Genomic DNA, 17973 nt, shown 5'->3' on the forward strand with positions numbered 1-17973 from the left:
CAAGAAATCCCAAATAAACCCGAATATCGATACCAAAACCCACAGGGGTAAAGATAAAAAAAAGGAGGGGCTCCGAGTAGCCCCATCATAGCCCTCTGAAATGAAGGCCCAAAACACATTCAGTTACGAATATAGGTGAATGTCTCAAGGAAATGACATCCTCGCAATGATCAGGTATTAGAACCAATCCAAAAGGGATCAGATAACAAAGCCAGTCATGCCGGAAACATCATCTACTTAACACATGCTATTTTCAAATCAAAATATAGAAACCAAGGGTTAACTCAACCAAAGCCAGGTTCAGGAAATATATGAAAATGTCAAACTCCAGGAATCTACAAATGCTCCAGAAATAATTGAAAACAAATCTTTCCAGTAATACCCACAACATAGGGTAAAGAAATAAACATCAAGTGATACACACAAACAAACCCTCGACATGGGGTCTCCTGTGAAATCAGATAGTACTCATACCCATGACATGGAGTAGAGTAACAACCTGATTTCCTACATCAGTTAAACATACATCCCTCCACCATCCGCTCATCACAGAAAATAAGATTGCCATCTTGCACTCAAAAGTCAAATTAAATTTAAAGCCAGAAGCAATGCCACCACAGCAGAAAACAAGATAAGCAACCATGAATCAATGTATTATAATTTCAAAGAATAAAACTTCAGAACCACAACACAATTCAGCTGAACCCTCGACGTGGGTCTCCTGTGAAATCAGATGATTCTCATACCCATGACATGGGTATGAGTAATAACCTGATTTCCTACATCAGTTAAGCATACATCCCTCCACCCCCCATTCACCACAGAAATTGAAATTGAAATCAAATCCAATAAGCAAATTGACATTAAACCCATGAAAGAATGATATACTACCAGTAAACGAAGTAAATAGTTACACATGATTCGGCAGTAGAGGAGAGAATTAGGAATATTACCTGACATTCCCAAATCAAAACCCATCCAATTCTCCTTTTAAAATTCATAAGCCTAATACCCACAATCTTAAACAATTTAAATCCTCTTTCAAAAGAAATCAAATCGAATCCTCCAGGCAATAGAAAAGCTAGAATTCAACTTTTATTGTTCAATAAAAGGAAATCTCAGCAAAGATCCTCATAAAAATCGGTCTATATGACTTATGCTTTCAACTCAAGATTTTTTTATCATAAGCATTTTCTAATGAACAAAACGAATGAGGGAAAGAAGTGATAACCAAGAAGCACTCCATGAACAAACCAGTACAGAGTGAATCAAAAGCATTAAAACCCCATTCAAAACACATTAAAAACTCATACAGCACTCATCAAAATGAAACTTAAAGGTGGATCAAAGAGTAAACATACCTGAAATGAGGGAGAATAAGTTGAACACCTTCTTCTGTCAATTGTCTTATCCTTCCATTCTCAAGAATTTGCTGGAAATGTTAGCAGCTGATATGTGCCGGGTATGAAAATGGGAGTCGGATCTATAGCGCATAGCCAGAAAATTTCGCTGGACTACAGAATTTACAGAAATTGATGGTTCTTGGAGCGAAATTGAAGGCCAAGGAGCTGATTGTGGGAGTGATGGAGCGATGGAGGGCGATCAGCGATAATTGCCAGAGATGGGAAAAGCAGGGGATGATTTTAATGGAGAAGAGGAAATAGAATAGGGTTTGAAGATGAGGTGGGTTTTGGGATGGGTTTGGGTATTTAGAAAATGGGTTTGTGAATTGGAGATGAAGGTGGCTCTGAAAATGGGTTTGGCAGTGAGATCGGAATCTGACAAATATCGCCGGAATCAATGGAGGAAACAGAGGTAGTGATACTCGGATTGGATTCGGTGGAGAGTGAGATGGGGGTGGCTGAAGCTGGGTGGTGGTGGTGGTGGATCTGGAGATTGACCGGAGCACGGCCGGAGTTAATGGTGGTGGGTGGCTGTAGGGGAAAGAAGAAGAAGATCGGTGCTTCGGCCGATTCACCGGAGGAGTGACGAGGGAAAAATCCCTCTTCCTTGCTATCTCTCCCTCCTTCTGCTTCTCTTGATTGGGATTTTAGTGAATAGAGGCTTTAGGGTTGGAAGAAGATGAAGGTAAAGATGGATGGAGTGGCTGCGATGGCTGGGGTTGGTAATGGTGGTCGGAGGTGACAGAGGCGGCCGGCCGGAGTTGCAGAGATGAAAATGGGGGTTGGTTTTGGAGATGAGAGGCAAGGATGGAGATGAGAGGTGGATGATGGAGGTTGCCGGAATTAATGGGGGAGGGTTTAGGGGAAGATTGTGGTGGGTGAAAGAGGCAGCAATGGCCGGTGGGTGGCTTGCCGGAGAAGGTGGCTGTGAGGAGAAGGGGTTTGCTGGAGGTGGAGGTGGCTGTGAAGGGTGAAAGGGGTAAGGGTGATGGCGGCTGGAGGAGATGGTGGTGCCGGTGAAGGAGTGGGAAGAGAAGATGGAGAGGGTGGTGGCTTGCGGTGGAGGTGGAGGTGAGAGGGTATGGGTGCTGGCCGGAGTTCCGGCCGATGGGAATGGTGTTGGGGACGGCGGCTCCTTTTTTTTTTTTCTTCCCTCTCTCCCCCCTCTTTGAGAAAATGGAAATGGTGGCTTTATACTTAGGTTTTTTTTCTAGGTTGATCTTAGCCCTCCATCTCTCTCTGCTTTTCTTGCTGATGAAGAAAAACCTCCTCCCAAAACCCTAACCCTAGTTGTCTTTTAATGGGAAATGATAAATTGACACCCCCTTTAATTTCCTATAGACAGCCCTCCTCAAGTGTATTTATAATTACTCTTTCAATCTCAGAGGGGGGTGCCTGGGTAGAACAGACCTCTAAGATAAATGATATATTTGATCCCATTTATTCCTTGGACAACCTTCTCTAATGTATCATCTCTTCTTTAATTCACTTACAGGGCACTCCCTCTTGGATGACTTAACCCCCTATATGAATTTGCACCGCGACACTATCGAGGCTTGCTTGCTGGGCAAATTAGCTCGGATTTCGACAAAATTTTACAGGGACCTCGGTGGGACCCTGAGCTAGCCTAGGGACGAATTTGAAACATTAAAACACTAGTTTGACAGGATTTCTATCCTAACGACTCTATTAGGGTTCGGTCAAAATGAGGTGTCTACACATCCATTTTGTATTTGTGAAACCATAGTTTTAAATTTCGGCTGAACTTTGAAATTTCGGATTTCGGTTGAGACTGAAACCGAAATTTTGAGTTTTACCAAATTTTGGTCATTCCGGCCGCAATTTCGAGAATTCAATTTTTAAAAAATAATATAGTATTTTATGAAAATTCGAGAATTATTTAAATAATAATAATAATATAGTATTTTTTAAATAATATGGTATTTTTGTGAAACAAGCAGTTACTCCAAAAGCTTAAGCTATTGGAGAAGGTTTTATTAAATCTTTTATACTTTAATACTCCCTTTCACGTGTGGCCCCTCTTTTTAGGTTGGCCTACACATGGCACATGTGGCCCCTTTTTTGGGTTTGGCTATTGCATGGGGATTTTTGCTATCAAGGAGGTTTGAACTCTGGGCCTTTGGTTCTGATACCATGGTTATGACTTATGAGAGGTGGTTATAACTTATGAAGAGAATCGCATCGGACTTTTTTTTTTTTTTCTTTTGAATGGTTATAGAGTAGAATATGACTTCTATGAAGAAGAGAATATGTGCTTGGCCCATATGACTAGAAAGAAGAATGTGGGCCTAAATCAATGATTAGAGAATAGCTGGGCAATTTCTCATAAAGCCATTTCGTGGAAACTCAGCTCGTAACAGATTTTGTCTTATCCTCTGTGAAATTACCTAGCAAGTCCTCAAAGATTAAAGTTAACCCATCCCTTGAACTTCCAAGACTCACATATAGTCTTCCTGGAAATCAAACAGCAGATATGGAGAGAAAACATAGCACCAAATCAAGCTCTAATCCTATTCATAACGTATCCAACCAGACTGTAAAACCCAAGTTGGGAAAGAAAAGAAACAAAAATAAAAGAAAGCAGGCAAAAAGGGGCATTGATAAATCGACTCCCCTAATGGATAAATCGACTCCTCATGTGTCTATCTCTCTCCTCTTTCTCTCTCTCTAACCTAGAGGAGAGAGAAAGACAAATGGGGAGTCGATTCATCAATTTGGGGAGTCGATTTATCACTCCCCAAAAAGAATCGTAACTTGATGTTTATTCAATAACTGAGCCCCCAACTATCTCTTTTTTCGTCTATTCGAACCCGCCTTTTGTGACGAATCGATTCTTGTATCCTCAACACAATCATCAAACACAACATAACCTTTTTACATACACGAATTCACAGATTTCTATACCCCCCTCTTCCACCTTTTCTTCTTCATCCTTTCTTCTATCTTCTAGTAAATTGCAATGCAACAACAAAAACAAATGTAAAAACAATAGCAGTGGAAAAAGGAAAAAAAAACAAACAAAGACCCAATTGATAGAACTATTTCACAAAGAAGATCCAATTGATATAACTACTTCACAATCAGCTCAAGTATCACTCTCAACTCCAATCTCTTCCCTTCTTGTTTGCCTTCATCTCAATTCCATAATACCTGACGTACCATTTGACGAATTTTCGCAACCCGGTGGCTAGATCGGTCGTGGGTTTGTACCCAAAATCCCTCTGTGCAAGTGTGACATTGGCGTGTGTGAATGGCACATCGCCATTCCTCGGCATCTTGATCACCTTCTTCTTGGCTTTGTCATTAAGAAGCCCTTCGAGGATTGAAACCAATTTCTCCACTGACACCGGCGAAGTGTTCCCCAAATTGTAGATTCTAAGCTGTGCCGGAGCTTTCTTCTTCCAGCCGGAGCCGGTACTCTTCTCTGCCGTGTCCAATGCTCCCAAACAACCCTTCACCACATCATCTATGTACGTGAAATCTCTCAAAACCTGTTTATACCATGAATTTAAAATTTGAAAAGAGAAAAATTAAATAGCCCAAATAAGAGAGGAATTATATGGTGCCCAGTCTAGGTAGTACGACAAAAGTACCTCCCTTGATATTTGATACAACGATAGCCTCTTAAAAAGTGGGCTGCTGTTTAAGCAAATATGAAGGGTGTCACCATATAAAATTTCCAAATAAAAATCTACACATATTTCTGCTCTTATTAATATCTCGCTCGTTTAGATTATGTCAGCCGATCGTAAGTCCAAAACCCATTATAGAACTCAAAATTACATTTAAATTTGAGTCCAATAATAGGTTTAGGGCTGATAATCAGTTGTCATAATCTGAAACGAACAGGGAGTAAAGTAGTGTAGGATTTTTGCACCGACAAAACCTCTTGAAAGAATTTAAATTTCAAAAAGAGAAATTAAAGAAGTCAAATATGAACACACACAACCAATGGCGGGTCCAAATCCTATTAATGGACTCATTAAATTTTGAGTCCAATAGGCCCTGTTCGTTTGGGATTATGACAACCGATGGTGAGCCCCCAAACTGAATCCAATAATCAGTTTGGGGGCTCACCATCGGTTATCATTATCCCAGACGAACAGGGCTAATAGGCTTTGGACTCACAATCGGTTGTTATAATATAAACGAACAGGGCCAAAGTAGAGTGTATGCTTTTTTGCACCAACAATACCTCTTTTCCGTCTTGGGATTTGAAGATGGAGATTCGTTTTCCTTGTAGAATGTCTTTGGTGAAAAAGAAGTAAGCCATGTCGGGCCGGCCCCATGGGCCGTAAACGGTGAAGAACCGGAGTCCGGTGATGGAGAGACCATAAATATGGTTGTAAGTGTGGGCGATTTCTTCGCCGGCTTTCTTGGTGGCGGCGTAGAGGCTCGCCGGTTGATCAGTCCTCTGGGATTCGGAGAGTGGGTTCTCGGTGTTGAGGCCATAGACGGAGGAGGAAGAAGCCCACACAATGGATGGCTGTGGATTGGCGGATTTAGCAATCTCAAGGAGATTGATAAATCCAGCAATATTTGAGTTTATGTAGGATTGTGGGTTTTTCATGGCGTAGCGCACCCCGGCTTGGGCCGCGAGGTGGAGGACATGAGAGAAAAGGACGATATCGAAGAGCTTCGCGAGGAGAGGGGTGTCATTTAAATCACCTTCGACTATGAATATGCCGCGTTTTTTTAGGAGGATTTGGCGGGCGCGTTTTAGAGAAGGGTCATAGTATGAATTAAAATTGTCTAGGCCTAGGACCCCGTCACCACGTTTTTTGAGGGCGAGGGCGGCGTGGGACCCTACGAAGCCGGCCGCGCCAGTGACGAGGACGGAGAAGCCGTGGGGCCGGCGAGGGGTGGACGAGTGGCGGACTTGTTTTTCCCAGGTGACACCGGAGCTGTAGAAGGAGAATGTGGTGGGGTGGGAGTGCGTAAGGGAAGTTGGGGGGTGGATGTTTAGTGTGAGGAAGAGGAGGAGGAGGGAGAGGAGAAGGGTGGCGCGGAAAATGAACTTGGAGGAGGCTGCGAGGAGTTTTGTGCTGTTAACGCGGCGGAGATAGCTGTTGTAGCGTTCAAGCTTGGTTTTGTTTGTGTCACTAGGAGAAGCCATGGAATTTAGTGTGGGAAGAGAATGTGAGAGATTTTTGGGGAATTTTTGAAGAATTATAAAGAGACAAGGAAGCTGGTTTCTGTGTGAGAGAGAGAGAGAATGAGACAGTGAATGTCCAGGGCACAGCGTGTGAAGGAGGGCAATCGATGGGAATAAAGAATTGGAACTTGCAAATATATTTTTGGCAAGGGAAATGATATATTCGCACCCGTTTCTTATCTGGGCCACCCCTTGTAGTGTAAAAAGTGGAGTCAAAATAGGGGTGGCCCGGGGAAGAAAAGGGTTTGAATATATTACTTACTTGATTAGTTCTTTTTTTGTTTGTAATTGCCCCTAGTTGTGTGTGTGTGTGTGTGTGTGTGTGTGAGTGTGAGAGAGAGAGTGTGTTGGGGAGTTGAGGGCACTTGATGGAAATAAAGAATTGAAATTGAGTTCTCTTGTAAATACCCCTGCTTTTGGAATAAATAACAGAACAGAACCCGTATGGCAAAAATCACGCTCGGAGACATCATAGGTGATTGAGATTCAGTAGTATTTTTTTTTGTAGAAAAAGGAGACTGATATCCGCACTTCAATGTTTTGTTAATGGCACCACTCACTTTGCATTCAATCGGACAATCTTGACCCTCCATTTTGAAAGCGTTAAACGGACGATGATAATACGAAGCAACGGCAATCATCAATTGCAATTAATCTAGTGGGCCACCTGTATTTTTTTTTCATAAGAGATCCAGAGTGAAGCCTATCAAGTGTACGGTTTAGATCGATCAAAGTTCTATTATCGCATTTAGCAAGAACTTGAAAATTCCCAATTTTTCAGGGGCCATCATGGCTTTATTGGTCTAGCGATGCTCATTAGGTTTGTTGGATCGTGTGGCCATCAGTCCTCGATCATAGATTTGTGACGGTGAGGATAATTAAGTGACAAGCCCCATACACGTATTGCACAGACTCACATGCATTGATTTGTAAATTAGGGAAATGATATTCTTCCCCTCTAGTGGATAAAATCCTCCATTTAATGTTATTCGTTAAGTTTTAAAGGCAAAGAGAAACGTTAAAGGGGGTGAATTAATCCTCAAGCAATGAACCATTCTCACAGAAGCCATTGGGGTGAAGGATATCATTCCCATAAACTATATTATATTTATTATTTTGAATTGGAAACTGATTTCTAACTAAGTGTCTTTATAAATCTCATGGCATGTGCATTTGGGATATATTGAGAAATAATGAGCAGGCCACATCGGTTGGTACTTGGTAAACCAGTTGGTGTAGGGTGGCGCATCAGGTGGTTGACAATATCCCACCTAGTGAGAGGATAGTTGTTTTTTTATGGATATGTGTCATTAGTGGTGGAGGCCATTTTGAGAATGCGAAGTCTCGCGGGGTTGGAGATGAAAAATCTTTCAGGATGTTAATTTGGGCCCTTGATTTGATTGGGAAGGACCTAAATGATAGGCCATATCGGAGATGAAAAAGCATATTTTTAAAGGAGATAGAAAAACCTCCGGAGAGAGTTGCTGAAAAGGAGCAATAACCACAATACAGGAGTATATATCTTGAAATATCAAGAAGAGTCGTCAATTGCTAAAAAGATGAAAAGGCTGACAAGTCCACGCCCTTCAGAGAGAACATTAGCTTGTCTTGTCTTCTAGATTATCGTACTCTAAATTCTTTTCCATCTTTCCTTCTATGTATCTATAAGAATTGATGTAGGCACCCTGAGTTTTTGTCAGGTAGCCAAGTATTCTTGCACAGATCTTCGAGATCAACGGCTTGGATCTACTTCACACGGTTTGGGGTGTCTACCAAAATAACGGACAGTAGTAATCAGTTTCTGGTCTGGTCCCATTTTGGTCAAACGAGGAAAATATTTAGCTTGGAATGAAAGTTATGCTGAGTAGATAGAGAGTGTTCGTTAGAAGACAGCGCTACTGTCACCTTCATTCAAAATCGGGATGGGGCATATTGGTAGTTTATCACAAAAGCAAGGGTATTGCTGTTGCCGTTCCTCAATTAAAAAACTCCAGCCGTTAGTCTGTCACGGGTTTTCCATAGTCCCCTATTTTGATAATAGCACACCTAAAGAACGTCATTATCAGACATAATTCCATATTAAATAGGTGTGCAAATATTGTCATGGACAATCCCACATCTGCACCATTCCATACTAAATAATGGTGCCATTAACAAATATGAGAGTGCCAATATCAAATTGTAATATTCTCCACTCAGTAAAGGGCATTATCGTCATTTTACTTTTTAATCCGGATGTTTAAGCAGTTAAATAAGCGATTTATTATATAGAAAAAGAGGTGTCAATGTCTATTGACAACTGTTCACGTGTAACATCGGGTCCCACATACAATCAAATTGGCCACTTGACGGACGGATTTACAAAACACTTCCAAGACAGAATATTTTTGGGGGCCATGATTTTTTCGCCCCTGGTAAGATTATGCGCCTCCCTGTGGCAGACTCTAACGCTTTTTGACGTCAAATCACGTAACCAGTGGGACGCAGAATCCTTCAGAGGGTGAAAAAAATCAACGAAGTGAATAAGTGATCCTCTAATGACAGAATTTCCCATTTTTAAAGTCGATTCTTTTTTTGAAAAAAAAATTGTCATTTTAAGATCTGACTTTAATATAAGGAACAATTACCAATGGGGAACAGATATTAGGCAAAATTATTAACATGACCCATGCTTTTCAAAAATTATCAACAAGGGACAAAAAATGTCTTGTCAGTAAAAGCTGGACGGAAATGCCCTTTTGCATTTAAAACACATTTTGACCTTGTTTTTTCGTTTTCCCTCTTCCTTTACTTTTCCATTATCACATTTTTGATTTTTTACCCTACTAGTCGTCTTCCTCCTTGTTCAGCCACCATTGTTGCGGGCAAATCTTGAAAACTTGAATGTTGAGTTCTTACCATCTATCTCTTTGTATTTAGGTTTTGTTTTTCTTTTTTTTAGGGTTTTGCACTATTTTTCATTCCTCTATTTCTGATTTATCTTGTTTTGGATTTAAGCGATTTGCATTTTAGAGTGAGTTCTAGAGATAATGCATGGATAGCTTCACTCACTTTTTTAGAAAACAAGTGGTTGTATAAAAAAAAGTTGATGTAATACATGAATAGATGGCTACACATTTTTTTATTTACTTAAATTTTTTTTTTTTTTGTAATACACAAATTTGGATGTAATACATGAAGCACATTTAATGAAAACAACATCCATTTCTTTTGTTATTTCTATCATGAGTAGAATTGTAATGCCATTAGAAGAGTTTCTATAGGCAGAGGGTTTTGTCGCAGAAGGGGTTTATCAACTCTCTGAAAGGGGGTTAGTAACTCTCAAAAGTAGGGTAACCAATTTTCAAATGGGCTTATCAAGTGCTTGAAAATTGGCCGAGGGTACTGGAGTTTTGGAAAGGGGTTTTCAAGTCTCTAGGATTGGGGTTATCTAGTATAAAAAATGGGGTTACCAATTTCCGAATGGGGTGATCAAGTCCCTGAAAATTGGCCAAGGGTACTAGAGTTTTGGAAGGGGATTATCTAGTATAAAAAATGGGGTTACCAATTTCTGAATGGGCTTATCAAGTCCTTGAAAATTGGCCAAGAGTACTGGAGTTTTGGAAGGAGGTTTTCAAGTCCCTGGGATTGGGGTTATCAATTATCAAAATGGGGTTACGAATTTCCTAATGGGCTTATCAAGTCCTTGAAAATTGGCGGAGGGTACTAGAGTTTTGGAAGGGGGTTTTCAAGTATTTGGGATTGGCGTTATCTAGTATCAAAATGGGGTTACCAATTTACAAATGGGCTTATCAAGTCCCTTAAAATTGCCCAAGGGTACTGGAGTTTTGGAAGGGGGTTTTCAAGTCTTTGGGGTTGGGGTTATCCAGTATCAAAATGGGGTTACCAAATTTCGAATGGGCTTATCAAGTCCCTTATGAACACATTTTTACTTCCTGTTTTTTTTTTACTCGTTCATTGTCACGGTTTTTTCTTTCTACCCTACGATTTATCTTCCTCATCCTTCATTGAAAGGGAGAAGGAGAAATGCAAAACACTAAAACAAATGAAAAATAAAACCTAGATATTGAGAGATAGATGGGAATGAACTTCAGTTTCAAATTTTCGAGTTTTCCCGCCTCAAATGGTGGCTAAATGATGTAGAAGATGACTGGTAAGGTAAAAAAAACAAAGTTGAAAATGAAAAAGTAAAAAAAAAGAGAGGGAAAGAAGAGAGAAGAGGGAAAAGTGGAAAAGCAAAACGTGTTGATTAAGAAAATGACGTTTTCGTCCAGCTTTTAATGACAAGACCTCTTTTGTCCCTCCTTAATAATTTCTGAAAAGCATGGGTCCTGTTGATAATTCCACCTAAATTTTGTCCCCCATTGGTAATTGATTCTTAATATAAAGTCACCGGCGACTTATTGCAACCAATGATAGTGGGAATCTCTCTGCCAGGAGATTTAAGCCATGTGTGGCCACCATGGAAAAAATATTCCATGGAATATTTGTGGGGCCAGGGGGAGCATAAAAGCTCATAAAAAAGAAGGAAAATAAAAAAAAACAAATTCTAAATTGGTATTTTCTTTTGAATAGATTTTAGGGATTTTTTTATGCTATCTCTGCTTTCGCCCACACCATTCCCTCACACTCCTTCCTTCTCAGCCCATCACATTGAGTGGGGCCAACGAAAATTTCAAGAAATAATTTTTCATGGTTGCCAAACATGGTATTAGTCTGCTTTCACCCACACACCCCCCCCCCCCCCACGGCGTGCCCTCTTTGCTGGGCTATCCTCTTCTAGTGTAAAAAATTTGTCATAAAAACAGCCAAGGGGGTATTCTGCGGAGGAGAAGGGTTATTTTCACCCCCCTTGCATTACGCATGCACCCCCCTTATAATGTGATTTGACGTAAAAAGGGTTAAAGTTGCCCACTTTTCACTTCAAATCACGTTATAAGGGGAGTGCATGCGTAATGCAGGCGGAGTGAAAATATCATCTCCCATAATAAATTCAGATTTACGAGTTTCCCCCGGGCTTTTGTTAAATGTCTAGATCTGATGGAAAATAATTTAAGATCCTATAATAGGAATCCGAAATGTGTCCATGGATCCTAGTGATGTGTCTAGTTCCAATGTTTTTCAGTTTCTAAGTTCGGATTGGGAGGGTCATCAATGGGGCCGTCTAGGTCCATTTCAGAGCACTTAGATTAGGTTTTCAACGGCCCCATAATCGAGCCAATTGAACATTGCTAACATCCAATCATATGGTAGGATTGTCCAATTAAAATTAGAAGAATCTTAGTCATCTTATTTAAAGAAACGGAAAATAACAAAACTTCAAGATCCTTAGAATAATGTGTTATCCCTTTATAGATTGGAAGGCTAGGATCATTCTATGGAGATGATTATCTGGGGCACAACCTATTTACTTTGTAGGCAAACAAAGGAACGGTTTGGATCATCCTATGAAGCGGGCTGTACTGTACTTTTTTAAAAAATAATGAACTTTACAACCCCACACCATATATCTCCGGGTGATCCAAATCATCCACTAGATGGTCCAATCACTATGTATATATAACCAACTGTGGAAATTCATGACCAAAACATATAATATCCGACACTAGAATTGTCCTATTGGCCATTGAAATCCAGTATTTTTCGAAAAGTGCAGTGCAGTGGGAACCACTTCATAAGATGATCCAAACCGTTCATTTGTTTGGCCACAAGGGTAAATAGGCCGTGTCCCAAAAATTATTTCCATAGTATTATCCCAACCCTCTGATCCGTAGAGACTGCACATTATAGAAACATCAATGGATCTGAGGGTTGGGATCATCCTATGAAGTGGGTCGACAGATAAACGATTTGGAGCATCCTATGAAGTGGGCCCCACTACACTTTTCAAAGAATACAGGACTTCACGCCCACGCACCAAGTTGCGTTTCTATTTCTCCCATTCAAAATACACAAGACCAAGTTCCACTCGCTTTAAAACTCTTCTAAAAGTTAAAAACAGAAACAAGAACTTGAGTGGGATTCTCCCACTCCCAATCCCACACATTATAAATTTAATCCTCACCACTTTTTTCTACCTGCAATCTCAATTCACGTCTGGGTTTTCGTGGGTTTTGAGAGATACCAATTGCAGAGAAATTTCTTAAAGTTCTAAGCAGCATCTGGTCTGATCTGTTTAGCCATGGGAGGTGGTGATATAACACACTGTTGTGGAGGATTTCAATGTAGTCAAGAACCATGGGGAGGTAATGGAGTTGAAGAACTAAAGGGATTGTGGCTTCAACTCGACTTGCTCGATCAAATAGGATTTCAAATTGAACCAAAATTAGTACCTCTCCTCTAGAAACAAAGACTGAATTTGTGCACAATTCGTCATCAGATTTCCCAGATGAAAGACTATTTGCTTTGGTTATCACATCAAGAAGAAGAAGAAGAACAGGAAGGAGGAGGAGGAGGAGATGGTTCTTCCTCATCTTTTTTTAAGAAGAAGAAGCAGTAGTAGCAAGAAGCACACAAACACACTGTCCCATACCAGAGCAACAAACCCATTAGATCCAAGGAGATGATTCTTCTTTATCTGATTTTTCTATTAATGTCAACTCTGACAGTTCGTTGTATACGCCATCTTCCGAAGAAGAAGAAGAGGAAGAAGAAGAAGAAGAAGAAGGTTTGTCTTCATCTTGTTTTTCAGTAAGATTCAAAAGAGAGGATTGGAATGAAGGGTCTTTGCGGGATTCAATGGAAAGAGATGCCACATATTACAGTGATAGTTCGACAGGCATGGAGAGAGAGAACCACTCACTTTATTCCTCATCTTATTCTCTGAATTCTTTTTCTCCTTCTCCATCACCCCTTCTTTCCTCTCCTAATTCTTTGTCTTCTCCACTTTTTCTTATACATTTTCTTCTTCTTCTCAAAATTCTCATGATGCTTCTCCTCTCCTTTCTTATTCTTCAGAAACAAACTCTTCCGATTGAGAATATATACACTCCTACCAGTTTTTGCTTCTTTCTATCATGAAGTTTATTATAGTTCTGCTCCATTAATCCCATTTGTTCTATACATTCTTCTATTCTTCTCTGTTTTTTCTTTATTTTTGGCAACCCAATTTATTTTTCAAGTAGGAATCCGTTTTTCAAGTAGGAATCTGTTCTTTGTTATCTTTTGAGTAATTCTGTAGTCTTCAGAGTTCAACTTCCGTTCTATATTAAAGATGGTTTCAATCTTTTTTCAAAGGAGTCTTTATCTTGTTATAGTTAGTTTCCTTCTCTATCTAAGAAAATAGGCGATGGAGATTTGAAGAGAACTATGCTCATAAACAGGGACGGAGCCAAAGCCGCCGCCCCCCCCCCCCCAATCGATTTTTGCATAAAATTTTCTGAGTCGAGGGGATTGGATACTGTCTGGTTTTAGAAAGCCCAATTTTTTTTTCCTCTGTACGAAAAGCCAACAGCATAGTGGTAGATTTTGATGTGGGTCCCATTCGTTGTTCAAAATCGAAACGTAAGCCAACAGCATAATGGTAAGGTTTTTGATGTGGGTCCCATTCATTGTTCAAGAGGACTCGCTGCACTTAAACGAGAAGTTTCCAGAATAAAATATATGACATGATATACTCGACCCTTTTATTAATTGGGACAGCCCACTCTATTGTAAAGAGGAGTCACACTTGGGCCAGAGGGGCTGCCCCAAATAGATCGTTACTTTCCATTTTTTTTTCTACAAGGAAAATTATTATATTTCTAGTTTGGGAACTGTTATCAACACAACCATATTTTGATATTTGCACAAACCCAGCTCTATTTTCTTCTTTAGTAGGCTTTTGAGAGCTTTTTGGGAAATGTAATAACCTTTTCACGAGAAATTATATGATGGGTGGCCATACAAACTCATATTTTTCAAAATGTACACTGCGGCGCATTCCATAGGATGATCCAAAGCGTCCATGTGTTCGGTCACAATGTAAATCGGTTGTGCCCAAAAAAATCATTTCCATGGGATGGTCCTAACCCTTCGATCTATAGGGAGACTGCACATTATGGAAACTTCAATAGATTGGAGGGTTAGGATCATCCTACGGAAATGGTTTTTGGGGCCCAACAATTGGACGGTTTGGATCATCCTATGGAGTAGGCCGTACCTGTACATTTTGAAAAATTAAGAGTTTGTACGGCCACCCATCATATAATTTTTTAACTGAAAGAGGTTTGTACAGCCACCCATCATATAATTTTAAAAGTGAAACTAATTTGAATAGAAATTTGTGCAACTTTAATTTTTTTACTTTATAATAATTTATTAATTGATGTATAACAACTATTTTTTGCCTCCTCTGGTGCACATTCCTGGCTCCGCCCCTGCTAATAAATGTATGAAAGTTGAGTTAGTTTTTAGATAATGATAATGCTTTTCTTATTTACCATTTTTGTTTCAAGATTTAATGAAAGATGTATGTTCTGTTAGCACCTCTTTGTTAGTCACACGCTTCCTCTATAAGGAGCTTTTTAAGAAATGTTCCTATATAAACTTTATTGGCTTCCTATTTCCATAAGATTTCCCCAAAACCTGTAATTGGAAAAGATTCTTTGTAATAAAAGCAATTCATACAAAGAATTCAGTGCAACCAAAATGGTTACCATGATCCACAATATATCTTGACCACAATGACCATTAATTAAAACACTCAAGAAGGGGCCCACATTATTGGGTGATCTAAATCTTATGAACCTGCGTCAACAACTATGGGTGCAACTTGGGTCGGGTGGATCAGGTTGAGGCCAACCCTAACACAACCCAAGATAGCACTCCCTCAACCCTAACCCAACCCAACCCAACCCAACCAAATCCAACCCATGTCATGCCATGCCTCGGGTTGTGGATGGTCAACCCTAACTCAACCCACTTCTAAGTCTCTCAACCTAACCCAACCCATCTAACCGAAATCAGGTCGGGTTGTAGGGTTGGTATCGAGTTCACTTAGGGCCCGTTTGGATACCTCATATTTTGTATTTGGATTTGGAATTGAGTTTTGAATACAAAACGAATAGATCCGCCAGCTCATGTTGAGGGAGACAGAGAGGGAAGAAGGTACTTCCTACTAGAGGGGAGAGGTTGAGGAGCAAAGAGGGTGACAGAAACTGCTAGATCTGTAGATTTCCAACTACTTATTTCCACAGCATATTTGGAAATTTGATTTTTTTCCACTGCCAGTCGCTGATTTGGAAATCGAAGGATTTGATCCGGATCCAAACGGGCCCTTAGGGGTAAACAGAAAAATGCAATAATTCAAAGAAAATAAAGATAAAATTAGAGGACGGAGGTCGGTTCGGGTCAGGTCGGGTTGCCGCTTGCTCCTTGCCACAAGGAATAAGTCTGCCCCGGGCTTTGTCTTTAGGGTCTCGCTTATAAGAATTCTTTCTTCATTAATTCTTGGCTAGTGGGTCACTTGGAGAAGGTCGAGCAACTTATTCTATTGAATGGGCATCTGGTTTCTGTGCTGAAGACATCCCCTTTCTTAGAATTGGGCACGGGGCCTCGAATAGACCATTGAGTAGACCATCCTTTTCTTCTGGATTAGGAAGATCTTTTCTTGCCATTGAAAGTACGCCCTTGGGAACACCTAGACATCCACAAGTCAGTAATGCTGGACATAGGGCTGCAACTCGGGTCGGGTGGGTCGGGTTTTGGAGAACCCAACCCTACCCGAGAAATATCTCGGGTCGGGTTTTTTTCGGAAAACCCACGATTCCCAAACCCGGCCCTACCCATGATAAATCTCGGGTCGGTTCGGGTCGGGTCGGGTTTGGTTTTTTCATGTTGACGAAATTTTTTAAGGAAAATTCTTATTTGGCAAGGCAACTCAACTCATAGAAGCAGAAATTACACTCACATTATACTTGAATCAAACAATGATGTAATTACACTCACATTACACTTGAATCAAACAATGTTGTAATCAAACACTTGAATCAACTCAATTCATAGAAGCAGAAATTACACTCACATACAATAACAGTGGGTGAGTGGGTTTTCACTTTTAACTTTTAACTAACAATAGAAAAAAATGTACATACTATAACTTATGTAACTCGGGTCGGGTCGGGTCGGGCCCCTTCAAACCCGGCTCGACCCGAGATTCATGCGGGCTTTTGAATGCTCAACCCGGCTCGACCCAAAACCCATGAAACCTGAACCCAACCCAGGCTATTTTCGGGTCGGGTAAAACCCGGCTCGAGTTGCAGCCCTAGCTGGACACCTTGACGAATCCACACATTTGGCAATGCTTGTTTATGGATGAGACCGGGAGGGTTTGGAATATCATCAATATAACTCAACCCTCGCAAGCAGGCCTCAACCCTAACCCAACCCGAAAGTAAATCGGGTTGGCCTTTCCCAACCCTAACCCTACTCAACCCACGGAAATGCCAAACCCAAGCTTAAATCGGGTTGAACCTATCGGGTTTGGGTTGAGCCCGACCCAAGTTGTACCCCTATTTACAACTTATCCATAGCAAAACACATAGAGTGGGGCCCACATTATTCGGTGATCTAAACCATTCAGTTGCTGGACTTTGACATAGACATAATCTTCCGTATATGATGATCCAAACCCTCCAACCCATAGGAGTTTCTATACTATACTAATCTTCCGTATAGGATGATCCAAACCCTCCAATCCATGGGAGTTTCTATACTACACCGTCCATTTTTAAACATCCATAGGTCAGACAGTTGGAATCATCCTATGGATAAAATTTTGGAGGCACGAACTCTCTCCCTGTTGGCCAATAAATGAATGATTTAGATCACCCAAATGTGGGTCCCATTGTAATTATTACTACACTAGCATGAGAGACCATCCACCATACGAGAACTTAGTTTATACATTTCTTACTGGATGTTGGGAGGCGAGTCAAAGCAAGACTTGTCAGATGGGCGGCTCAGATCATTGATCAGCTGCTGACTGCAATCGTGCTACTTCCCTTTCTTTATTTTGCTACTTGACGAGAGAGAGAGAGAGAGAGAGAGAGAGAGAGAGTGACAAGATCTATTCTCTAATACCAAAATTAATTTTGCGATTCTCACTAGCTAATCACAGATAAATTTCATCATTAGATAGTGAGTGACAAGATCTATTGCTCTATTACCAAGATAAATTTTGCGATTTTCACTAATCACACACAATTTTCATCAATATCTAATGAATGTTTAAATAAAGTAGTTACAGCTAAACATAGGCTCTGTTCACTTGTTTTCTAGCTGCAGGAAAAGAAAAGAAAAGAAAGGAAAATAATATGACGTGGAAAACTGGAAAAGAAAGGAAAAGAGCTGGTGAGAAAATTCCACTGTTCACTTGCCAAGAAAGGAAAAGAAACTATGCAGGCAAAGTGGTAT

General features: G+C 40.4%; 1 protein-coding gene across 1 annotated transcript; it reads right to left on the bottom strand.

Annotated features, from left to right (window-relative positions):
• Window positions 1-4436: 4436 nt before the first annotated feature.
• Window positions 4437-6664, bottom strand: LOC143845545 (UDP-glucuronate 4-epimerase 6-like). The gene is made up of 2 exons (XM_077353923.1): window positions 5620-6664; window positions 4437-4915 (listed from the first exon to the last, which is right to left on the bottom strand). Exons 1-2 carry the CDS (start codon window positions 6538-6540, stop codon window positions 4523-4525), a joined length of 1314 nt encoding a protein of 437 aa, XP_077210038.1. The 5' UTR covers window positions 6541-6664; the 3' UTR covers window positions 4437-4522.
• Between the last annotated feature and the right edge of the window lie 11309 nt (window positions 6665-17973).

The sequence above is a fragment of the Tasmannia lanceolata genome, unplaced genomic scaffold, assembly GCF_043159265.1.
Source record: "Tasmannia lanceolata isolate RefF3 unplaced genomic scaffold, GAP_Taslan_0.1 ptg000015l, whole genome shotgun sequence".
NCBI classification, from domain to species: Eukaryota; Viridiplantae; Streptophyta; class Magnoliopsida; order Canellales; family Winteraceae; genus Tasmannia; species Tasmannia lanceolata.